Raw genomic sequence first — 25,924 nt, forward strand, 5'->3', positions numbered from 1 at the left:
AATTGCACATTGGAATAGAAGGATAGCATTTTTACTTGAGGAATTTATTTTGAATTGCGAGATTGAATTGAATTGGATTGAATTGATTGAATTGCGAGATTGAAAATTTGAAGTGCACAATAGCATGTTTGAATTAGACGACTGAATGTTTGGGTAGTAGAAAAACATTTTTTAAACGAAGGATTGCACGTTTGAATAGAAAAACAGTATCACTAAATCGAAGAAATAATGCTTTGAATTGAAACAATGGATGTTTCAGTAAAAAAAAATAGCGTATCTGAATTGTCAAACAAGAAGTTTGAATAGAAAAATAGCAAGTCTGACACGAGGTTTTGAATTTTGACACTAAAAACGCGCCATACGTGTAAGGGCTAGTGACGTATTCCTAAGCAACGAATTGGCGAATCATATAGAGTAGATGCTTATCACTTAAAACAAAGGCTTAAATTTAGCGTTCATTACACAAAAACTAGTTGAGCTACAACTAAATTAATGTGTAAATATGAAAGCCGGGTGGATTGATCCAAACACATAGCTCTGTTTCAACTCAGAAGAACTATGGAGCCGTGAAATTCCGAGCAGTCGATTGGTAAACCTCACTTTCTAATGGTATTAAACGCCCATTAACAAATGGTAAACATTTCAGCGTAACACAGCGGTCAAATGATTGTGCATGCGCACTTGGGATCGATAATTTGTTATTGCGAGCATGGAGAATCTAGGTGAGACGTAGTTTTTACGCAGTTTCTAAGGAAAGTTTGAAGTTTCTAAGGCTGAGACTTACACACATTGTTTTTCCAGACTAAACCCATATTGTGGTAATTAACACTCTCGTACTTTTTTTAAGTTTGCACGGCGGCGTGATGAAGTCGTCCGTAAGCTTTTGCTGTGCTGAGAATAGTTATTCTTTGTTGTGTTCATGGTGGAGTTATCGGTAAACACCGAGGGAAATATGTTAAAAAAGGAAGAACCAGAGTCTTACAAGACAATTGCGACGATGGCAGGTCTGCGTTTACAGCGGAAAATATAATGAGAACGGCAAGGTTCTGTTATTTAGTTGCCCTCATCACCGAAACGAAGCAGTTAGGATACCTCACAATAAAATTAGACCAAGATTTACTAGTTGTCCAAAAAATACCTCTTTCACCTATCTCACGCATTAGAATTGTTGGGAATTTCACCTTTTCCTCCTTACTTTTTGCTAAACACGTGTTCATAAATCCCTCTTCTAGTTTTTCACCTCTTGTGCATGCGCAGTGTTCCATCGCTGTGTTCCACAGCATACATTATTGAGTTATGGATGCACGAGGGAGGTTGCTATGCACGAAAGAAGCGTAACAGTCGCACGAAGCGGTAGCTGTGGTATTTCCAATTTGTTTTATAACATAACATTGATATATTGTAGTAAAAGAACTCCCTTTGATCGAAAACGACTGACGTGACCAGAAAAAACAAGCACGCGAAAACTAGTCTTCCTATTTGCTCACGTCGGCAGCGTACACCCATGGGCAATTCGACGTGCTATTAATTAGTTGAATTTCTAAAGTTCCATCCTGTGCGATTATATATTATATATAAACGTAAAAAACCTTATCCTTGAATCGGAGAGTGCTCTACAATCATGGAGCTTTGTAAACAATTATTTAGGAAAATAAAAATTAATACTTCGCACCAAATATATATATAATATATAAAAAATTGCGAGGATGGACAACTTCTGAGATAAAAAATATAAAAAATTTTAATAAAAAACGTTTCGGTCAGAGACCTCCAGTTATTTACAACTTTTGAAATAAAAAAAGAGCATTAAATAGGATCGAAGTGCTAATGATGACGTAATTACAGATAACGACTAATGAACTGGTGCTAATAAACAAAAAACCTAATTACAAAGAAAGCAGTGGACAAAATACAAGAAACAAACCCTAAAAACTAAGAGATAAGAATACTAAATATGTTAATATGAGTGGCGTAATCAATTGCAAAGAAGCAATGCGGCGAGCATTAAAAAAGGGAAGGCCCACTTTTTACTACAACTGTAAACCGTAACAAAATCCCAAAATAAGGCCTTTGGAGCCCGAAAGGGAAAATTAGCAACAAAATCCCTAGAGGGGCCCTTAAATGATACTAATCATAATAAGATCCCTTGGCAGGGCCTCTGAGTCCAATCCGCACCTAAAGGGCCGACAAAATCCAAGAAAAGGGCCTTTGAATGATCAATTAGTAGCGCCTAATATATAGTATTCTTATCTCTTAGTTTTTAGGGTTTGTCTCTTGTATTTTGTCCATTGCTTTCTTTGTAATTAGGTTTTTTGTTTATTAGCACCAGTTCATTAGTCGTTATCTGTAATTACGTAATCATTAGCACTTCGATCCTATTTAATGCTCTTTTTTTATTTCAAAAGTTGTGACTGTAGAGGCCGTGACTGTAAATATCGAGAATTGCTGGCCAGGCTAAAAAAATCGAAAATTCTGATAATTTTCCTGGAAAACTCGTTTAGGGAGATATTTTCAAAAAAAATATTTCAAAGTTTGAAAAATAAAATGTGTCCGAGGAAATGGGGAAAAACGAAAACTCGGGTTTTTACCTAATTAATTATGCAAAAAATACAGTAAAATTGAGCAACTTTAGCGTGCTAGTGCTAAAGGAGCTTGTTTCGTAAGAAATCAGGAGTGTTTTCACTTCAAAGTATAATTAATGTGACCTTTATATGTGGCATTTTAAGGAGCTTTGGTTGATTTTAAAATTTACATGATTTTTTAACTACCTAATTATAGGAATATAACGAAGCATGTCAATAACGCGAAGAAAATTTACGCGTCATAAAATTAACGCGAATTTTCCAAAAGTTATGCTTACATACATTTAATTAACGCGAATTTCCGTGCGGTATGTTGCATAATTAAGACGTGAATTTAATCTTTTTCGCGCTCATTTCGTTAGAAAACAACAACAGCCAACAACAAAATTTGCTCTCTATTTCCGGTAAAAAACATAAGAAATGAAATGAGATGACAAAAATGCGATAGACATTTTGCGCAAGAAAGTTGAAAAAGTGAGTTATCCCCTCAGAGAAGACGATCGCTACACTGATGAATCTAAGGACATTTTGAACTTAATATTAAAGGATGATGCGTCAACCGACTCTGACGGTGACGTAGAGGAATTGTGGCTTTGCTTATAATAAAGGTGTCTTTAAATAACGATGCTTTTAATTAACGTCATTTTAATTAACAATGAGGTAATTTAAGATACATAAAATTAACGCGAATTTTTGAAATTCGCGTTAATTACATGCATTGTTAATTTCCTATAATAAGGTAAGTGCTGTCAAATGCTTGTTGCAAAAAGCGAAAAATCGACCAGCTTTAAACCTTCAAAACGTGTGTTGGTATGTGTGGCATCATGTCAAACTACATGCTGGCACAAAGTTTGGTCCATATACTGAAATAATATGTAACAAAAAATGTGGGTAATTCAGAAACGTACCGGCAAAACATAAAGCTTTGCGACACACTGTGGCCAGAGGTCACGAATTTTGCATGATGCAAATCAGTTGTAGAAATCGTACCGCCTAACGGTTCTGGTGTAGGAAGGGCTCTTTTGACGGCTTCAACATAAAATGTACAAGAATAATGACCAGTATTTAATAGCGTTTAATTCTTTTTCAAGCCAATGAGGTTTTTGTTTTTTATCTCAATACTGTCTTGAGGAAAAGCAAAATGTTTCACTTGCGTGACAATTGTGAAGTTGGATCAAAGGTGAAGTTGCCGAGTAAAGCGGACACGATCCTTTATTTCGTCAAAACTCCATTCTAAAGCATCCAGTTCTATATATCTCGTTTTAAATTATTTGTATAAACTCTTTAATGAGTCTTTATCGAACAACATCTCGCCGGCCTGATCCTGTTTGACTTCAGGCTGACTGCCAAGTGCAGTTCGAAGGGGACTTTTTCATTTCCGGTTTGCGCCTTTAAGACGGAGACCGCGGAGCTATGGGGTTGAGTAGGCTGTAGCTCCACCAAGAATAATTTATTATTATCATTATTATTTATTTTAATCTTTGTAATTAAAAAGAAGTTGACAAATTTTTCCTAGGACTGAAGCGCGGTTCCGGTGATTTCAGAAGCTCTAGATTTCAAACATTGCGGGGGGAGCATATCCCAGGACACCCTATCTAGAAGTCTTTCTGAACCAAGAAAGGCGTACTAAGACACAGACAAAAGGAGGCTCTCCTCGGAGGGGAGGCTCCAGGACCCTCATTGATAAGTTGGTGTCAATGAGCTCACTCTACGCGTGAACTAAAATAGCTCCTCCGATCTAAAATATGCTCCATGGCCCCCATTTTATATCAACGTTCATATAAAACTCAATTTTTTTGATGCAGCCTTTTGCCATTTGCCTGTTAAACTGCACTGCATCAGCAGCATTTAACAAGGTCTTCGAGCAGAGCGATGTAAGATGTCTTTTTTCTCTGATCAACCTCATGTTACATTTTAATTTAACTGCTCAAAAATAGACTCCTTAGCATATTTGACAAATTAAACTCTTCTTCCATAGCAACCAGATCTTCCTCAGTTACAGCTTGTACGCAGAGGGCTGTCTGCTGTTTCACTTTTGGTGCCATTCTGGAAAAAATGAAGCTACTTGTTGAGTCGCCAAAAACTCGGAGACACTGAACAAGCGCTTCCCTTTCGATCCCTTTGCTATTCTCATTTCTGTTGCAACCATTTCCGCGTCGACCTTTTTGCCACTTTCTTGTTTGATGGTAAATCTAACAGTCAGATATTCTCGTTGCTTTTCGTTAAACCGGTAAGCTTTCTTAACTTGTTTGAAAGCGAAGCCTTCAGTGCTACGAGGACAGGTTTCAGGAGGTAGAGGAATAGTTGGTACGGAACTTGAACCTTCCTCGAGCCTTGCGGCATATTTAACCTTCGCTTTATCAAGAAATGTCTCCCTTTCAACCGTCTTTGTGCATGTTTCGAACGCGAGATGCTTTTCCGGAGAAGAATGTCTTTGGAAACTACGCTTGCCGCCCTCTTTTGGACGTGGAAACACTTGAACATCGCCTTTCGCTTCACGGCCAGTAGGCTTCACTTAGTAGGCTCTTTAAGTTTTCTCCTTGGGGCGATCTCTTTAAATTCGCCGAGGGAATATTTTGGTAATGGCTTTCTGTAGAAAATAATAACATGAAAGATGATTAACGACAAAATCAAACACACCTAAAAATTGTCCAGAGCGAGATTTGGTGCGTTTCCCACAGCGAAAATAGCGTTAGTTGCAGCTTGTGCACTGCTACCTAAATGAAGTAAAAGTTTCTTTTTCCAGTATAGCGTTCGAAATAAAAATAACTTGAAATAATTTTTATAACAAAAACTGGCGCCAGGTTTGATGTTTTCGAGTGATCTTGATTTCAAGCTTTCCCTCGCTGAATTTTTCAGTCTCAAAACTAAAGAGAGATCATGCTACATTATAGCTAGAAAATGGAAAGAGAATATAACGTAAAGTTTACCATTTGTTCCTTCCAAAGAGATGCATTTGCCGGGGCCTTTATCAAATGTCTGCCACACCCTCATTCCACCAGGATAAAATCTGAAGTTGTTCAGTAAACTGCTGTCATTAATCTTCTTTTGCTTGGGGGAACAGTTTCGCGTTCCCCGAGACTGTCTAACACTAGTCTCTACACGAATCCCAGAACTTGCACCACAAGCCACCCCCCCCCCCCCCAAGAAGAGAAGCAAAGCTACAGAATGCCATCGTTTTCTTTTTATGCTCTGTGAAAAACCTCGCACGTGTTTACCTTTAAGAAAAAGACGTGATTACATCATAGAGAATTATCGCCCAGACTGCAACACGGTATAATTGTTACCGTGACATAAGTCCTTTTTATCAATTTTTGTGACAGAAATGTGGCTCTTTTTCCGAAAAAGATAAGAGTTAATAGCATAAAAAATAGTTGGGCTGTTATCTTAGGTGAAAAACTACACAGCAGAAGCTTGCGGTGTTGCGTGACTTTGTTTACTCGCACAACATTTTTCAAGATATGCAAGATATTTCAAAAGAAATATTATCGCAGTTGCAGAAAACGTAGCTATTCAACTAAGGATAATGTCGATGATAAACACTTAGTCAACAAAAATGGTGAAATATACAGCGGCCCTTATCTATAGTTAGGTGTAGGTAGTGCTGTTGAAATAGCGAGTCAACAATAACAAAGCCTTGTGCAATTCAAATTAACAGAAAATTTCGTATCTACACATCAATTTACAGCCCTCTTCAGCAATGTCTATGGATTTTTCATTGTGTAATTTCATATCATTTCCATATCAAATAATTGTTTTAACCATCTTTGACTATCTTGTTTACTTCGTAGCTCTCAAGTACGATTTCTAGAACTGATTTGTATCATGCAAATTCATGACCGTGGCCACATTGCGTCGTAACTCTTGTATTTTTCCGGCACTTTTCTGAATTACCCAGATCTTTTATTTCATATTATTTTAGTATAAGGACCAAACTTTGTGCCAGCATGCATTTTGACATGATTTCTCACATACCAAGACGTGTTTTGAAGGCTTGAAGTTGCTCGAATTTTCGCTTTTTGCAACAAGTGTTTGAGAGTACTTGTAATTTTTAAAATTAAACCAAAGCTCCTAAAAGTGCCATAAATAAAAAACAAATGAATTATATTTTCAAGTAAAAACATCCCCGATTTCTTACGAAACATCCTCCTTCAGTACTAGCACACTAAAGTTGCTCAATTTTACTGTATTTTTTGCATAATTAATTAGGTAAAAACCCGAATTTTCGTTTTTCCCCATTTTCTCGGAAACATTTGATTTTTCAGACTTTGAAATATTTTTTTCTAATATATCTCCCTAAAAGGGTTTTCCAGGAAAATTATCAGAATTTTCGATTTTTCAACTTGGCCAGCGATTCTCGATATTTACAGCCATGGGCTCGTAAATAACTGAAGAAGGTCTCTGACCGAAACGTTTTTTATTAAAAAATTTTTATATATTTTACGTCAGAAGTTGTCCATCCTCGCTGTTTTTTAAACTTTCTACGTTCGTGTTGGCTGTGAGGTTTGGACTGCGAATCTTTGTTGATCCTGCTGGCGCGGTGCACCTTTGTTGGCTGAGAGTTCCATTAACGACTATCTACAGTTATATATATATATAACTGTAATATATATTAGTGCAGTTATATATATATAGATATATATATATATATATATATATCATTACATGTAAAAAAGCGCACCAGAAATTAATAAATTATTGTTATTAATTATATTATCGTAAGTCTTGAGTCTTTTCTGCATTTTTTGAAATTAGCCGGATGGTATGATATGATGATTAAAAACTCTTCTGAAAAACTCTAGCTTCTGCTAGGCTGAGTGCACCATTGGCAGTTTTTGAAGTCTTGTTATGCAAGACCCATTTTATTTTTCAGACTGACGTGAGGACGTCACCAGAATCTTTTCCATCAGTCGAGTTCACTGAAAGACCCTTGCATCTCTTTCAGTGATGGTACAATTCCCAACTTCCTACTCACATCTACTCGCAAATATTTGCCTCTTGGTCACCGCATATTGAATTTTGCTCTTTGTGTCTTTTACCATGAGTTAATTGCAATACTTTTTGCTTTCACTTTGACAGATGACATTCCCTCGCCGCCTGAGGTTTGCACTATTTTTAATATCTTGCATGCAACCGTTGTATGCAAATGTCCATGCTCAAAGTACATCAACAATCGCGGCCACTACAGCCACTACAGTATCAATCCCAACAACTTATTCAACAACAAAGGCGCCTGTCACAGCATCACCCTCCATGTCTACCATGCGTAATGGTAAGAGACTTTTTTGTTTTCTCAAAAACCAAGGACGACAGAAAAGAAATTTAACAGGATGGGGAAAGGTTGGAATTGGGTTCTAGGGGGCGTGTTCCGCGAGAACCTTCCTCTTGCTTTCATTCTTATTTTTACGTTTTATTTTAAATATAATTTCATTTTTGATTTTCTATTCCGTGTGAAATTTTCGGCATCAGTACCTTCTTCACTGTTAAAATCTGCATATCATAAAACCGCGATCGGACGTTTCACTGAATAATTATATCATAACTGATCGTATATATAATAGCACTAAACTGTCTATTTGGAAACAATTTGTTGGAAACAATTTGTTGAAAAAATTCCTCTTCAGGCCGTCCAATTTTAGCTATCAAAGGAATTTTTTCCTCCAATTATTTTCAAAATTAGACAGCATGTATTCCTCTTTCTTATTAATTATAGAGCTAATACAATGAATATATGAAGTTCATATATTTTGAACTGCGGTTGTAGATACGTATGATGCACGATCCTCGCAGTAGAGAGCGCTATTTATGCAATAGCGAAAATCAGACCTGAAAAAAATCAGGCCTGTACGTAGTCTCCCTCGCATCCGTTTTTTTGGATGTCACGCAACGCTCCCCCAAAAGAACGGCTGCTGACAACCGAACTACATTCCTTTCTCCGAATTGGCCAATCACAGCTCGGGTTCCATTTTTAGGAACCTTTTCGCGCCAGACTCACCTTTTAAGACTCCTCCAATCAGATATCGTTTTCTATCGCGATCCTCATGTGGAAAACACAAGACAAATGGCGGTGCTTGAAGGAGCTTTTCGCAAAGCGTCGTCAAAGTTCAAAATTTTCGAGCTTAATGCTCACCAGAAGCTTGCAATTAGAAAAGTTTTAGTCGAGAAAAAAAAATTTTTTGTCAAGCTGCCTACAGGATCCTGGAAATCGTTAATATATCGAGCACTCCCGCTCGTGTTTGACCATGTTACCGATGAAAGTGGTCATATTATTGTTATTGTTGTTGCGTTGTACGAACGTGCGGAAAGACTCGATAATTTGGGCCGATTTCCTGTACCGGTGATAAGAAGCCACGAACAGAACTAATCGGGTTCGTTCCAGCTTGCAGCGGACTGGCAAATGAAGAAGTACAAGTAGTGTAGGAGACGTGGGCCGACCTAAATTGCAGTGTTCTCGAAGCCTTCGCCCGGTTTGTTGACGGCAAGCACGCGCTTTTTTCCTCCTGATCTCCATCTGTAGGTCGAAGCAAGCGTTTAGCCCTTGGCCTCGATTGAAAGGCGTCTTGTATTTCGTTTTGATTATTGATGTAATTTACTGTTTCTTATATATTCTGACTTTTATAATCTGTAGTAACCTCTTGAAGTAGTGCGTAAAAAGAGTTTCAGTTCAGTTTTTAGCTTCTACTTTCTCAGTTGCTCGCTGAAACTCTAACAACCGCTCAAACAATCTAGCGTTCGTGTCGTTGGCGTAGCAGTTGACGTCTATGTTAAGCGTAGATTCTATAATTTCAACGAAATTGTGAGAATATATACTCTATCTTTACCAGGGCACAACGATGAACATGTGAAACATTTTGAGCTCTCACTGACAAATTTCTTCAGTGATTCTGCCGACATGATAGCTGGATCATCTGCCACATCCACATTTTCGCGTGAAACCTTACGTCATTCAGATTTTCTGGTATGTGATTGGTCTGTTCAATAGACCGCGAACAAACCGCAAGGACAATGAGAAAGGAATGTAGTTCGGTTGTCAGCAGCCGTTCTTTTGGGGGAGCGTTGCGTGACATCCAAAAAAACGGATGCGAGGGAGACTAGCCTGTACGGGATTCGAACCACTGACCTCTGCGATACTAGTGCAGCGCTACACCAATTGAGCTAACAAGCCAACTGGGAGCAGGCACCAGTACCTTTTCCAATATAAAAAATCTGTGTAAAAAAGGAAAGAATAACTCCTCTAGATTTCCACAAGACTTTATTCTTGATGATCTCCGTACAAATTCAAGACTTTCCGCCCTAGTTTCCTACAGATTTCCAACTGAATTTTTCCTTCTTTCATTGAGTTATTTTTTCGAGTCTACCACAACATGTGCGAAGTAAAAATCCTAGGTCAAATGTCAATCAAGTCATCGTGTTCCGATTGGATAACTAGACAACAGTACAAATCACCTGCGACTGACTAACGAAATTTTATAAGTAACGAAATCTATTTTCAACAATCTGTATATCATTCAACCGTGATTGGGTGTTTCACTAAATAATAATGTCATAGCTGCTCGTCACTTGATGAGGAGGCTCAGTTAAGAGAATAGCTGGCCCCTGTCTCCCATGGGATTCGTGATAACAGGTCGGTTACCAAGGGGAAGATACGATGAATCTCTATTCGTATTTGTCGATTTACAGTGAAATTATAGTATGGCAGGACGCATAACGCCAAGGAAGAAAAACTGCAACAAAAAGACAAAAGGAGGATTAATAGCAATAGGGAAGATAAACACGAATTGCAAACTTAGAACTGTGAAGTAGCTGCTATGATTAACAAAACTCTATAAATTAATTTCGCATTATTTTTCCAGTGTCTTTCAGCATAGGGTCAATCTCGCCACCAGATTGCAAATCTTGCAGCATTGGAGGAACCATCACAGTGAGCATGTCATGTAGCATCAAGATAAATGGTAGCGACGAGAAATGTGATGAGGACAAGTTCAACGAAACCAGCTGTGATTACGTTACTTTGGGCGGGAAAGGGTATAGCTGTGCTGACGTAAAAAAGGATTACGCAAAATATGTGGAGAAAGAAGTGAACATTGAAAAAGATTGTGATGATGTCTGTCCAGCATCCGGCTCAGGTGGGTTTTAGTCTCATTCTAAAAAAAATTGTTTCAAATGATTCATTTGAAGCCTCGGAGACGTTACAGTGTAATCAAACCCAACAGTAAAAAAAAATACACTACGCACCTGGAGCGCTTTTCGATTGAGTGTCGTACAACCAAACCCAGATTAATCACAACAACCAATCAGAAGGAAGGAAAATAGCCTTAAGAGCCAATAAGAACTCAAAAAAAAACCCAACCAAATTTTCTAAAGCGCGGGAAAACGTGGGCGACCAAGTCGTGATTGGCTTAAGTTTGGCATCTGATTGGTTGAGAAAGTGGCGCGAGTCTTCTGGACCAATCACAGTGCAAAGTAAAGCAAAACCTAACACAATTTCGAATCACTTTCGACCCTCAGTTGAAATTTGGTCTATCTTAGAAAGCAAACTAATTTATTCAGTAATACTTTTCTGGATAACTATTCCAAGGAAGTGACAACTTAACTTGACTCCTTTACTGACTTAACGGGAGTTGAACCCATGACCTATGCTTTACTAGTGCAGTACTCTCCACAAGAGAAATTCCTAAATTTAACAAAAACCTGTCCTTTTTTTTCTTTAGTGTTGTATCCGCACGTCGTGTTCATTTTTGCATCTGGCTTTGTTGTCGGAATGTAAGTACTTATCACTTACTCGAGCTTTCATTAAAACCCATTGTAAGTTCTTCGATCAACGTAACAACTATTTGACATCATTAGTGAATGTGATCAGTGAGGCGCGTAGCGTCCTCTACGCATATACGCACGTGCGTACTTTAAGTGACCAGAAAAATTTGAAAGCAATGTTGTGTTTGCGCCAAGTTTGCCTAAAATAAGGGAAAGACGCTTTGTTCTTTGCTTCTATTCACACAACTATTTCAAACAAGAAATAAAGAACGCAGTATTTTTCGCTCAGTTTAGTCAGGTTTCTAGATCATATGTACTTGTGCGTACTTGAAAAAATGACCACGCTACGCGCCCGGATCTTAACAAGCAATTTTACCACAGAAACTTTCATTTGCTTTAGCTGTTCATTTGTCTCCAAGAGCTATTTTTGATAAAGATTAACAAACTTTACTCGCCACATTTCCATGCATCTCAAAGAAAATCCAAATTTCTTTAAAAATCCAAGATGGCGTCGAACATCTTAACGGTCATGACGTATATCATAATAGAATGGTGTGACACAAGTAGCCCAGCTTGTGAAAAGAAGTAGGACATGGCTTGTATAGGTGCTAAATCTTTGTATTTTTCTTTGTAGGTTATCACAGACTCTGTGATCCATCGGCCTTGAAAAACTTGAAGTTTCCAGCAAGAAAAATTAACGTCATTTCAGTTTTGCAGGAGTAAAGACATAGAAAAATTATAATTGTTTTTCACGCAAGTTTAATAGATAAAAGCGAAAGGGTTTTATAAGCAATCCTTTGAGTGAAAGGTTTTCTGCAGAGAAACTAGACACCACGACTGATAGGAATAGAAATCGAGTGTAAACAGAGATAGTGCAATCAAATCTTTTTATCGATGTATAAATACTTCAAAACGACGATGTTAAGAAATGTAATTTGTAGTTCACAATGATCTTCTCGATCAAATGCGACTATAGAGTGAGGACACAGTGGCAAAATGAGTGCGCATGCTTGCAACTCGCGAGAAATTTACGCGTGCAAAGGAATGGCAACGACAATATTTCCATAGTAAAACCATCCAGGCAAAATGGTGGCATTTTAAACATTTTTATTCTTTGCATTCAGTTCATGGGGATAGGCCCAAATGAAAACAGATAAGGTTGCTGTTTTCAGGAAAGCTGTTATCAAACCTCACATGTCTCACTCAAAGAAAAAAGGTTTTTGGTAACAGGTGTGAATTTAATGACTGAAGTTCAGCAGCACTAACATGGCTGAGAAGTTTCGTAGCGCCTGTTATCGCTGTGGCGCTTCTAGCCATTTCCTTCAGTAGGCAAACCCCCGAAGAAAAAGTTTGGTATCTCGGCTGATTTGAAAAACCCGCGTCAGCTTACGTTTGCAATAGAAGATCCGTTAGCCCTAGAAAGCTAAAAACATTCGAGTAGCGGAGCATGGGCACTCATTTTACCGCTATGTTCCGCTGTGTGTCTACAGTGAGTATCGTAGCACCTGTTATCGCTTTAGCGCAATAGAAGAACCGTTAGCCCTAAGAGCTCAAATAATTCGAGTAGCAGAGCATGCGCATTCATTTTACCGCTGTGTTTTGTTGTGTCTAGAGTGAATATCATGGGCTACCTTTGAAGTTAGCTATTAAACTTATTTTAAAGTTTTGTTGAAAGGTTCAACATTTTAAAGAAATATGTTTGTAAAGCCAGGGAGTGTATCAATTTATCAATAAAAGTGTTTAAAGAGGAGAAGTTTTTGGAATCCTTGCTTATAAGTCTAGTGATATGATCACTCGACTTCCTTAAATTTAGGAAAAGATTTGACAGGAGAACCCACGACGAAGAAGACTCAAACAGCCCCCTTCAGAAGCGTCCCCTGAAGGCCCTGCTAAGCTGTCGTTTCTGAGGTCCTCCATACTTCTGGTACTAGAGCTTCTTTCTAGTTGACTGTGCGCTTTTTCTTTTTTTGCCAAACTGAACAGAACTCCTTAAACCTCCCATCTCCTGAGGATCATCGCTCCTGGGACGCCTGCGCAGTGTAGGAAACTTCAATTCAGAAAAATCAAGCCCCGGAGAAGACTCTGACTCGGAATTATCTGAGTTTCTAGCAGCTGAGACGAGTTTAAACTGTGACGCTTATTTGAAGGATAGTCTACCATGCACCCTGAGCCAAGCTTAATAAGTTACTGCCGCTGGAGTTCCTGATCAAAATAGTTCGTGTAAGAACACTTGGAGTGCTGGGTAAACCACTGGTCTTCGCGGTGGTGGTAATCGGCGCAGGTATCGTCAAACCTATGCATCTCCGAAACACGCACATGATATAAAATGTAAAACACTCTTTTTTATTTCTTCTGCCAAGCTTTCATGCCGTGGTTTATCAATTCTTCACAGTCATTTCAGATTCGACTGCGTTGAAACTTTCGATCTACTCGAAGTGAATGAACTCACCATTCATATATCTTATTAACCAAGCGCGAGGGCCGTACTGAGAGAATATCGGCCCGAGGTCTTGACAATACGGACCGAGCGCAGCGAGGTCCGTACAAAAAAGACCGAGGGCCTATATTCTTCCAGTACGGTCCCGAGCAAGCTTGGTTAATAAGAGCTTTATTATGCGACTGAAGTTCAAAGGGAGACAAGTGCGGTGTCATTCGGGACCATTCGGGACAGTGCCCGGTCCAATACTGAGAGAATATTGAACCGGCAATAGAGCATTTTGATTGGTTGGTTTTAGTTATTGGCCCTCTGACTGCCCGAGTCGTATAATAAAACGACTTATCAGTATTCGTTGTTTGATTCTGGGGCTTTGTAAGTTTTTACACCTATGTAGATTTTCGCGCAGCAAAACAAAGAATTTCCTATGTTGAATCATACGGTGTCTATGTTAACAAAAGTGAACACTTTCAGCGAAGCATCTTAAGAGAGGCCGCCAGTATATTTCGAAAATCAGTGACGAAAAGGCGAATCTTTTTTTTATTTTGCCAAAACATCCCTTTCTGTGAACTAGTTTTGAAAAAAATTTAAAAGTTCCAGCGATTTTCTTTCCGGCTGAAATTTAAAAAAAGTTTGAAAATTCACTAAAAAAGCCGTTTTCGCCTTGCCTAAACGGTAAAATCGTCACGCAACTTTAGAAAGATGTTGGTAGCGCCAAACAAGTCTATTCACCATCAAACTTTGCACAGTAACTATAATATCACTGCACAGTAAAAGCATATAAAAATTTTCTTGTAGTTCTTTTTGGTATGGGTTTTATCGCCGTTTCTATAAAGGTGTATTTTGCACGTCTTTTTAGGAGACAAAATGGAGGCTAGCTTTGACCGGTTTAAACGACACCTGGTAACTAAAATTTCGACATTAAAACAATACCAGACGAGAGCTCATTTATCAAACTATACACCTGGAAAGTTTAGCCGTTGGAAATTAAGTCTCGTGAATTTAGTGACTGAAGTTGAGCAGCCATAACATGGCTAAGAAGTTCGTAGCGCCGCCTGTTATCGCTGTTGCGCTTCTTGTCATCTCCTTCAGTTGGCAAACCCCCGGAGAAAAAGTTTGTTGTCTCGGCTGTAAAACCCGTGTCAGCTTATGTTTACAATAGAAGAACCGTTAGCCCTAAAAAGCTCAAATAACTCGTGTAGCGGAGCATGCACACTCATTTTGCCGCTGTGTTCTGCTGTGTCTACAGTGAGTATCATGAGCTGCTCGTGCGCAGTTCAGCTACCTTTGAAGCTAACTATTAAGCTTATTTTAAAGTTTTGCTGAAAGGTTCAACTTTGTAAAGAAACAAGTCTCTATAGCCGAGGAGTGTATCAATTTATCACTAAAAGTGTATAATAGGAGAAGTTTTTGGAATCCTTGCTTATAAGTCTAGTTTACTTTAGTTTATTAAGGTTCGCCAACATACAACACAAAAATATCTATAAAAAGGTACAACAAAGGCAGGAGGAAAAAAAACAGGGCACGCCCCAGTTGGCATTTGTTCCCCTAACAAATTACAACAATAAAATCACAATATTCATAAACAACATTTAAAAACCAATGAAAGTCAGGTTGGAGGCTAGAGCGAAATGTACTTGTCCATTTTGTATATATAGTGAAGTAGAAGAGAGTGTTTGAAGGTTTTGATAGTTTTGGCTTGTTTCAGTTCGGAAGAGAGATTGTTCCAAAGTTTAATTGATCTTGGGAAAAAAGACTGGATGAAGTGCAGTTGTGTATAAGTAGTAATCGGGCGAAAGTTTGAAGGATGATAATGACGAGTCATATAACGAGATGTAATGGGAAAAACGAGATGATTAAAGTTTGCATTAATAAGACCAGATCGGATTTTAAAAAATAAAATTAAGTCACGAGATTCCCTTCTGTATTCGAGTGGCAGAAGTTTAAGTTTGATCAGGCGTTCAGAGTAGGGGTAAGCGTCTCTATCAGGATAATTCATGATAAACCTGGTGGCCCGCCGTTGTATATTCTCTAGTAGCCTATGATGTTTAGCAGTGTAAGGAGACCATAAGGACGAGGCGTATTCTAAAATAGGGCAGACTAGCGTAATGTACATCAGTTTTCTAGTAGTTTCGTCGATTATATCCCTTCCACACACTCGCTTAATAAGACCAAGGACTCTATTGGCTTTTACACAGGTCTGCTCGATGTGCGTAGACCACGAAAGCGAGTCTGTGATGGTCACACCCAAATCTCTTGTAGTAGAAGGAGAATCTAATATTTAATCATTTAAACAATAATTTTGCTGTTCTCGGCGGCGAGATCTTTTCTTGGACATATGTAGCACTTTGCATTTGTTAGTACTGAATGCCATGCCATTATATTGTCGTCGCACCATCTTTTGGAACAATCTAAATCAGCTTGAAGTAGTGTGGTTGAGTCTGCAGTGTCGATAGGGCGGTAGAACTTTCCGTCATCTGCAAAGAGACCTAGACTGGATCTTTGGTTATGCAGTCCGCCAGGTCATCGATGAAGACCAGGAACAGTAGAGGGCCCAAGATAGGACCCTGGGCACCCCTAAGGTGACCGGGCGCCACTCTGAAAAAGCACCATTAAGGGAAACTCGCTGCTTTCAGTCTGACAGGTAACTTGTGAACCATTGAAGTACAGAGCCCCGGCCAGAGCTCCTCTGCATTTTCAAACCTATGCATCTCTGTACCACGCACATGACTAAAATATAGAACACTTTTTTTATTTCCTCTACCAAGCTTTCATGCTGTGGTTTATTGGTTCTTCACTTAATTTCAGATTCGACTGCGTTGAAATTTTCGATCTATTCGTAGTCACTCTGAAACCCTCTAAACACCGGCCACGAGAAATAGAAAAAGAAAAAGGTCTGGAAATAGTTCGCACACGTACTCAGAGGAGCACTCTGGAAATCGTTCTGTAAATATTTCAGCCTCTGATTGGTTCAAATTTCTGTTCCTCGTTACCTTAGCAACAGTAAGGCTGATAGTCATTGGCGTGGTTGCCGTTTTGTCTTGCGACAGTCTCAGGTCATTTTACCTAACAGAAAAGGTTCTTTTGATCTCGGCGATATTCACTTTATAGAGCTAGTTGATCGCAAAACCGTTTATATGGAGATAAAGGTAGGTCTCATCAGTTTACCTATTTATTCCTGTCGTTCATTTGCTGTTTATGGTAAAAGAATGTCCGCATTTCATCGGTTTGAAATCAAAGTGAATGAAATCACCATCTGTTTCAATAATTTCTAAACGATTCATCAGTATTTGTTATTTGATCCTGCGACTTCGTAAGTTTTCACACCATGTACATTTTCGCGCACCAAAAGAAAGAATTTCTAATCTTGAATCATACGGTGTAGGTGTTAACAAAAGTGAACACTTTCAGCGAAACATCTTAAATGTGGGGCTAAGCAATTCACTTTCCTTTGGGATAAACCTAATGAAAATAATCATTGAATTTAGGTTTATCTGAGTCAGTCTTCATCGAAAGCTGATATATCAGTTTCCAATTAGATGTTAGGATTTATATTTTTAATCACGATAGTGTTGCGGTATTGAGATTACGCAACTTTTAAAAATGTCGCGTTTACAGGTTTTAGGCAGTTGGAAGTTTTGAGTTGCTATTTAGTGAAATTTTTCGGATGTTGTTGGTGTTTACCGTGGTTACAGTCAGTTTACCGTTTCACCATATTACGAATAAACGTGCTTGCTCGATTTCTCTCTTCGCCTCCGAACACTAATGCTTTTATTTCCTCACTGTTTAACTGAATTTTATTTGCATGTGCTCTAATGAATACTTTACTTTCCCGTCTATTTTAAGAATTGAACTAAATAAACAGCCCCGAGGCAGGAACATCAGAACTTGCAAAGTCTCCGCTAATTTTTAATTCTTGTGTAAACTTCTGGCGCTAGAAACTCTCTGTCAGTGAAATTGTCAAACGCCTCTTTGCGGAGAACGTGAAGAGGTCAATGTCTGTACGCTGAAATATGTCATTTTCTTTTAAGTATTGACAGCAAAACTGATATTAAGAGCCAGCCAGCCTACTCAGGGGGTATTTTTGATGAAGGCAGCCGCTTTTAAAGTCTACTTTTATGGCGACTGTCAGGGCAATTTATGGCACACCTGGCCGACGCGTTTTGATTCGGGAAGATAAAAGAAGCCTTTAAAGTTGGGGCTTGGCTGTCTGCTGTAAGATCCATTATTATCCAACTACACCTAGAAGAGTACAAATAGCGCCATAGACGAGTACAAATATAACGTGATATTTGTACTCGTCTATTGTAGTACCGATGAATAATTAAACAATAGAGTCTTTCTGTCGATGAACTATCGGCTGATAGTTGCCCCGCGGAAATTTGATGTACTTAAAACAAATATTTGCCCTCGAAGCTTTGCTTCTCGGCAAATATGCTAGTTTTAAGAACATCAAATTTCCAAGGGGCAACTATCAGACCGATAGTTCCGAGACATAAACACTTTATTGTTTTTATTGTTCACCATTTTTTCTTCCGCGCCTACAGCTTGTCACAAATGTCAATAATTCGCAACCGTACATTGGCTAAATAATACGTTATACCTGTCAGAATTGAAAAGTCACTGTTTTTCTGATCTGCCTAACTTCGCGCCCGTCAAACTATTCAAAACTTTTCACGGATGAGTACTATCAATCCGGGTATTTTCCGCCGACGGGCACTATCCATCCGGGTATTTTCCGCGGACGGGCACTATATCGGCTGATAGTGTCTCTCCACGGAGGAACACTATCGCGTCACGTGATCGATTTAAACCAATAAGAACCGGAGAAAATTTAGTGGTGAACTATAAAGGCTGATAGTTTCTGAAGAAACTGTTTGGCGCTGCGTCGGTGGGGGTAACGAAATAATTTGAATATATCAACAAAGTTGAAATGATAAATTGGCCACCGTTACGGTTATAAAAGCTGACGTTTCGAGCGTTAGCCCTTCGTCATTCGCTCCGATAACACTTTATTTTAGTCACGCGCGTTATCGTCGTGGAGATGAATGAGCCAAGCGCTTGAGTGTCTATGTACAAAATTCGTGCAACATGCCTTGACATCCGTTCCGTGTTTTAGGATTTGGGGCCATTTTCTCCCGCTCCATGTTTTAGGAGTTGGATCATTTTCCGCCAATCTACCGTTCCACCGTTCCTGCTATAAGGGTCGTATTCTTTTTCCTAGCCTTTCTTCCCAATACGCATGCGTGGCCGGGCTAGTTTCCAGGTGACGACGAAGAACAGCGTGTTTGCGTTGAAAGTTTGAATGTTTGAATTGAAGGATTGCGTATTGGAAATGACGAGTATCATGTTCGCACTGAATAATTGAATGTTTGGAAATGGAGTTCGAATATTTGAAGCGATGAATAGGGTTACCAAATTAAACAACTGGATGTCTCCATAGTCGAACAGCAGATCTGACCTAAAAGATTAAGCGTTGGAATGGAAGAATTGCCGGTTTGAATTGAAGAGTAGAGTGTTTGAATTGCAGAACGATTGTTTCAAAATGAAGGATTGCGTGTTTCTGTGGATAAAAAGCCTGTTTAAACTGGCGAATAGTGTATTTGAATTGACGATTAGAAGGTTTGCGGTAAAGAATTGCATATTGGAATAGAAGGATAGCATTTTTACTTGCGGAACCGACTATTATGAATTGCGAGATTGAAAATTTGAAGTGCACAATAGCATGTTAGTTATTTACAACTTTTGAAATAAAAAAAGACCATTAAATAGGATCGAAGTGCTAATGATTACGTAATTACAGATAACGACTAATGAACCGGTGCTAATAAACAAAAAACCTAATTACAAAGAAAGCAGTGGACAAAATACAAGAAAAAAGCCCTAAAAACTAAGAGATAAGAATACTAAATATGTTAATATGAGTGGCGTAATCAATTGCAAAGAAGCAATGCGGCGAGCATTAAAAAAGGGAAGGCCCACTTTTTACTACAACTGTAAACCGTAACAAAATCCCAAATAAGGCCTTTGGAGCCCGAAAAAGAAAATTAGCAACAAAATCCCTAGAGGGGCCCTTAAATGATACTAATCATAATAAGATCCCTTGGCAGGGCCTCTGAGTCCAATCCGCACCTAAAGGGCCGACAAAATCCAAGAAAAGGGCCTTTGAATGATCAATTAGTAGCGCCTAATAAAAAGTATTCTTATCTCTTAGTTTTTAGGGTTTGTTTCTTGTATTTTGTCCATTGCTTTCTTTGTAATCAGGTTTTTTGTTTATTAGCACCAGTTCATTAGTCGTTATCTGTAATTACGTAATCATTAGCACTTCGATCCTATTTAATGCTCTTTTTTTATTTCAAAAGTTGTAAATAAGTGAAGAAGGTCTCTGACCGAAACGTTTTTTATTAAAAATTTTTTATATTTTTTACGTCAGAAGTTGTCCATCCTCGCAATTTTTAAACTTTCTACGTTCGTGTTGGCTGTGAGGTTTGGACTGCGAATCTTTATTGATCCTACTGGCGCGGTGCACCTTTGTTGGCCTGAGAGTTCCATTAACGATTATATATATATATATATATATATAATCTATATATGCGCTTTTGATCATTACATGTAAAAAAGCGCACCAGAAATTAATAAATTTTTATTATTAATAATATTATCGTAAGTCTTGAGTCTTTTCTGCATTTTTTGAAATTAGCCTGATGGTATGATATGATGATTAAAAACTCTTCTGAAAAACTCTAGCTTCTGCTAGGCTGAGTGCACCATTGGCAGCTTTTGAAGTCTTGTTATGCAAGACCCATTTTATTATTCAGACTGACGTGAGGACGTCACCAGAATCTTTTCCATCAGTCGAGTTCACTGAAAGACCCTTGCATCTCTTTCAGTGATGGTACAATTCCCAACTTCCTACTCACATCTACTCGCAAATATTTGCCTCTTGGTCACCGCATATTGAATTTTGCTCTTTGTGTCTTTTACCATGAGTTAATTGCAATACTTTTTGCTTTCGCTTTGACAGATGACATTCCCTCGCCGCCTGAGGTTTGCACTATTTTTAATATCTTGCATGCAACCGTTGTATGCAAATGTCCATGCTCAAAGTACATCAACAATCGCGGCCACTACAGCCACTACAGTATCAATCCCAACAACTTATTCAACAACAAAGGCGTCTGTCACAGCATCACCCTCCATGTCCACCATGCGTAATGGTAAGAGACTTTTTTGTTTTCTTAGAAACCGAGGACGACAGAAAAGTAATTTAACAGGATGGGGAAAGGTTGGAATTGGGTTCTAGGGGCGTGTTCCTCGAGAACCTTTTATCGATTTTTTACTCTTACTTTCATTCTTATTTTTACGTTTTCTCTTTAATATAATTTCATTTTTGATTTTCTATTTCCGTGTGAAATTTTCGGCATCAGTATCCTCTTCACTGTTAAAATCTGCCTATCATAAAACCGCAATCGGACGTTTCACTGAATAATTATATCATAACTGATCGTATATATAATAGCACTATACTGTCTATTTGGAAACAATTTGTTGAAAAAATTTCTCTTCAGGCCGTCCAATTTTAGCTATCAAAGGAATTTTTTGCTCTAATTATTTTCAAAATTAGACAGCATGTCTTCCTCCTTCTTATTAGTTATATAGCTAATATAAGAGGAGGCCCAGTGTAGAGAATATCCAGCCCCATTTTCTCTCGGAATACGTGCTAACAGTTACTAGAAATTTTGAATTCGTATTTGCCGACGCGGACGAGTTAAAATTCTTTGAATGAGACGAAAATAGAAATAAAACTGTGAAATGATACTAATGAATAAAGGCTGATAGTTTCGAAAGATAGTGCTCAAGAGACAAGCACTATCTTTTCGCAGCCTCCGCTCGTTTCGTGCAAACGCGACAAAAATTGCAAATAGATATACATCGGCGAAACAGGCAGAAGACTAGGTGACCGATTCCGAGAACACCTTCGAGACTTAAAAAAGAATGACAAGGACACATCAGAACCACTCGCTAGACATTTTAATTTACCTAATCAATCTAAGCAACATATGGCAATCTGCGGTCTTTCCCTACACTTAGGTAGCACGGAAAGCCGTAAAACTCTTGAACAAAAGCTCATCTTTCAAACCGGCAGTCTAAATCCCACAGGGATCAACGAACGCTTTTTATTCCACTAATTTATTCGTGTTTTTCTCGTTGCTATGCTCCCACCAATAACGTAGCTCCATTTTCTGCCTTTAAAAGGACACAAAACCCACAATTCCTCTATTCGCCCCGACGAAGGGCTAACGCTTGAAACGTCAGGTTTTGTAATCGTTACGGTGGCCAATTTACCATTTCAACTTTGTTGATATATCCAAATTATTATGTGAAATAATACTGATACCAGGACGCACAAGCACAAAGGAAGTAAAACTGAAACAAAAAGGCAAAAAAAGAGGATTAATAGCAATGGAGAAGATTAACACGAATGCAAACTTAGAACTATGAAGTAGCTGCTAAGATTAACAATGCTCTGTATATTCACTTGGCAATTATGTTTTTCAGCGTCTTTCAGCATAGGGTCTGGAACCGAGTACTCGTCACCAGATTGCAAATCTTGCAGCAATGGAGGAACCGTCACAGTGACCATGTCATGTAGCATCAAGATAGATGGTAGCGACAAGAAATGTGATGAGGACAAGTTCAACGAAACCAGCTGTGATTACGTTACTTTGGCCGATAAAGTGTATCGCTGTGCTGAGGTGGAAAAAGATTACGCAAAATATGTGGAGAATAAAGTGAATATTGCAAAAGATTGTGGTGACGTCTGCCCAGCCTCTGGCTCAGGTTGGTTTTAGTTTGACTCTAAAAAAAATTGTTTCAAATCATTCCTTTAAAGACCCAGAGATGTTGCAGTATAATCTAACCAACAGGAAAAAAATACCCGACACAACTGGAGTGCTTTCTGATTGAACGTCGTAAAACCAAAACCAGAGTAATCACAACAAGCACTCAGAAGAATAGCAAATACCTTGAAGAGCCAATGAGAACTCAAAGTGAAACTAACCCAACTGCCTAAAGCGCGGGAAAACGTGGACGACCAAGTCGTGATTAGTTTTTAAATTAGTTTTGCATCTGATTGGTCGAAAGAGTGGCGCGGATATTCTGGACCAATCACAGAGCGAAGTAAAGCAAACCCAACAAAGTATCGGATTACTTTCGACGCATCATTTTAAGGGAGCGACTGAACAACACAATCTTCTATAAACTTAACTTGAGAGCACTACTAAATTAATCCTCAGTCAACACTGATACAAACTCAAATCAAACCGACTGCTATCTCTAAATCTCTTATGAAACTCCTGACTGTGGACAAACCTCCAATGTACACCACAATATCTCGTAGTAGCTTCTCCAAGAAGTCCGAGATCTTTTCCGACAACAACAATTTCTCTACCCAAGGCCTGTGACCGCTATATATCTAAGATATATATAAGGCATCCTGAGAATTACCGGAAACTTCAACATTACTTTTAATTTCTTGTTGCCGTAGAATGATAGAATGTTCTAGAAAGTTCTAGAGAGTTACATCAGAATGCTTCAGAAACAACATTGCATGCCGAACCAGTTCGAGAAACTCAGGGCCAAGGGCAGTCTTCAAAGATAAATGCCGTTCCTATGAAGACCTTCTGAACAAAGCTAAGCTTCTGACTTTGTATCATAGACTTCAGAACATACCTACTCTCATCATTTTAAAGTTAAGCATGGCATCTGCCCCACATACGTATCAGATCTTTTCAATCTACAAACCACCCAATATAGCCTTCGGAACTCATAATTCGTAATACCATGCTTCAATACTGTAAAGTACCGAAAGCATTCTATAAAGTATCTCGGACCGATACCATGGGCGCTGTCTACTGCAGGGCACAAGAAATGCAAGCACTCTGAGTCATTGTAAGAAATTAGTGAAGACAAATGGATCTCCCGAACTTCATTAGCAACGAATGTGGATCTGCCTGTTCTCTCTGCAGCTCGTAGAGACAAGGAATATATATATAATAGAATAGTAACGGTATATTTTTATTTCTTTTTTAATAGTATAGTATTGGTATTTTTGTATAAGAATTTAAGAAGTTTATTTTATTTAATACATTTTTTATGATTAGTGGTATTATTTTTGCTTTGTTACTGTGTCTCTAATAAACTGGTATGATAAAGTACTTTGACACAAAAATAAAGTTACTTATTTTTTAATTTATTCCAGGCACTCGCTATCTAAAGTTACTCTACACCCCCAGAGACCCATAAATTTAAAGCCAAACTGTCTTTTTTATCTTTAGTGTTGTCTCCACACCTGGTGTTCATTTTGTCATCTGTTCTCGCTGTCGGCAGGTAATTAATCATCACTTACTCAAGCTTTCATTAAAACCCAGCGTAAGTTCTTCAATCAACGTAAGAACTGTTCGACATTAACAAGTTAACTTAATCTTTCATTTGCTTCAGCTGTTCATTTGTATCCAACAAACATGTCTGATAAAGATTAGCAAACCTTACTCGTCACATTTCCTTGCAAAGAAAATCTAAATTTCTCTATATTAATCCAGAAGGCGTCCATCTTGACAGTCATGTTAGATGACGTCACGTCTCATATTCTATAATAAGTAAATAATTTCCCGCCACAGGTGACCCAACTTCTCGAGTCCCAGAGCTAAGAAGGATTGAAATATGGATCCATCGGTTCTTGATGCATCATCTTAAAGAAAGTGCTAATTTGTTTTTTTTCCTTAGGTTTTTGCAGTGATCCACCACCGGCCTTTAAGATCTGGAGTTGCCAGCAAGATAAATTGAGTCCGTTTCATTTTTTAGGAGTACTCCAAAAGTAGAAAAAAAAAACTTGTATTTCATCGAAGTTCGCTAGTTACAAGCCAAGGGATTTTATGTAAAAGCAATCCTTATAGGGAAAGTTTGGTATTTCTGTAGAGAAAATAAACACCACTACTGACATGGATAGAAAGCGAGTGAAAATAGAGATGGTGCATGTAATAAAATCATTTTATCGATGCATCAAAACGACGATTTTAAGATATGTGACTTACAGTTCACATTCTCTTCTTAATCAAACGCGACCACAGAGTGAGAGCACAGCGGCAAAATGAATGCGCATGCTCCACTACTTGAGCCATTGGAGTGTTTTAGGACTATCACTCTTCCTCTGCGAACAAAGCTGACACGCGTATTTCCGCTGACACAACAAAACATTTTTCTCCAGGTAGTTTCCTTTCTGAGGAGACCATGACATGAAGCGCTAAAGCGATAACAGGTTTAGGTGTGTATCATGGAGGCTCATCCCTAGTTTGGCAACCTTTGTTGTATTAATAATACTTTTTAAGAATACTTTGAAGCTTTGTAGACCGGAACTGTTCAAGTTTAGAAGAAACAGGTGTGTATAACATGTATGTATGTATGTATAACGTGTTTCATTAAAAGTTCATAAAGAGGACGAGTTTTTAGGAATTCTTGCTTTAGTTTCTTAGTGCTATGCATATGCGTACCTGCCTTCTTCGAATTTAGAAAGAACTTTGATGGAGTGCCCTTGATTTAGAAGAAAATAGAAAATTTAGAAGCTACAAAAATGTAAATAGGCTGCTCCCCATGTAGAGAGGTAGAGGTCTCCAGCTGGTATTTTACCGATTGAGATCTGGGTGTGAGAAAGATAGGTTGGGTGGGGCACGACAAAGGTCACCTCAGTCCCCTCTCTTCCATGCAGATAGCGTTTTCCGAGAGACTGATGAAATTTCAAAAAGCCTATCCTGATGAACATGACAGGACGGAAAATGCGTGCCCTGTAAGTACCTCCCGTTGTTCCATCAACGGGAGGGTGCTTGCAGTGGACGCATTTTCCGTCCTGTCATGATTGGGTGATCAACAATCTAGTTAAGCGTACACCACTATTTACGTATGTGATAACTGCAATACTTATTAAGGGACTCAAAATAATCTCGGGCAAGTGTCCTCATACCTTTAAAATCATTCATTTTATTTTCTCTTAACTAACTGAAAACAAAAGCAGCAGGTTGCTTATTAATAATTAGCTGCAATTAACCACACCTCATTTCCTGAACCAAAAAACAAAAAAATATATATATACATATCTTAA

General features: G+C 38.5%; 2 protein-coding genes across 3 annotated transcripts in view; both read left to right on the forward strand.

The window, feature by feature from the left end:
• The window catches only part of LOC148717078 (uncharacterized), a 26,859-nt gene extending 13,770 nt beyond the window's left edge, over positions 1-13,089 (forward strand). The window contains exon 5 of the mRNA XM_088745169.1: positions 11,971-13,089. Within this exon, the coding sequence (XP_088601295.1) occupies positions 11,971-11,989 (19 nt within the window). The 3' untranslated portion in view covers positions 11,990-13,089. The remainder of the gene's footprint in view (positions 1-11,970) is intronic.
• A 3,696-nt stretch (positions 13,090-16,785) lies between these two features.
• LOC148717079 (uncharacterized) lies at positions 16,786-25,267 on the forward strand. 2 transcript variants are annotated; one of them, XM_088745197.1, is made up of 6 exons: positions 16,832-16,919; positions 20,589-20,665; positions 20,795-20,987; positions 22,330-22,611; positions 24,108-24,159; positions 24,556-25,267. In XM_088745197.1, exons 2-6 carry the CDS (start codon positions 20,663-20,665, stop codon positions 24,566-24,568), a joined length of 543 nt encoding a protein of 180 aa, XP_088601323.1. In that variant the 5' UTR covers positions 16,832-16,919; positions 20,589-20,662; the 3' UTR covers positions 24,569-25,267. The 2 variants fall into 2 exon arrangements, with proteins under 2 accessions (XP_088601322.1, XP_088601323.1); XM_088745196.1 differs by lacking the exon at positions 20,589-20,665 and having other exon boundaries at positions 16,786-16,919.
• Positions 25,268-25,924: the final 657 nt, after the last annotated feature.

This window comes from Stylophora pistillata, chromosome 14 (assembly GCF_964205215.1).
Source record: "Stylophora pistillata chromosome 14, jaStyPist1.2, whole genome shotgun sequence".
Taxonomy (NCBI): Eukaryota; Metazoa; Cnidaria; class Anthozoa; order Scleractinia; family Pocilloporidae; genus Stylophora; species Stylophora pistillata.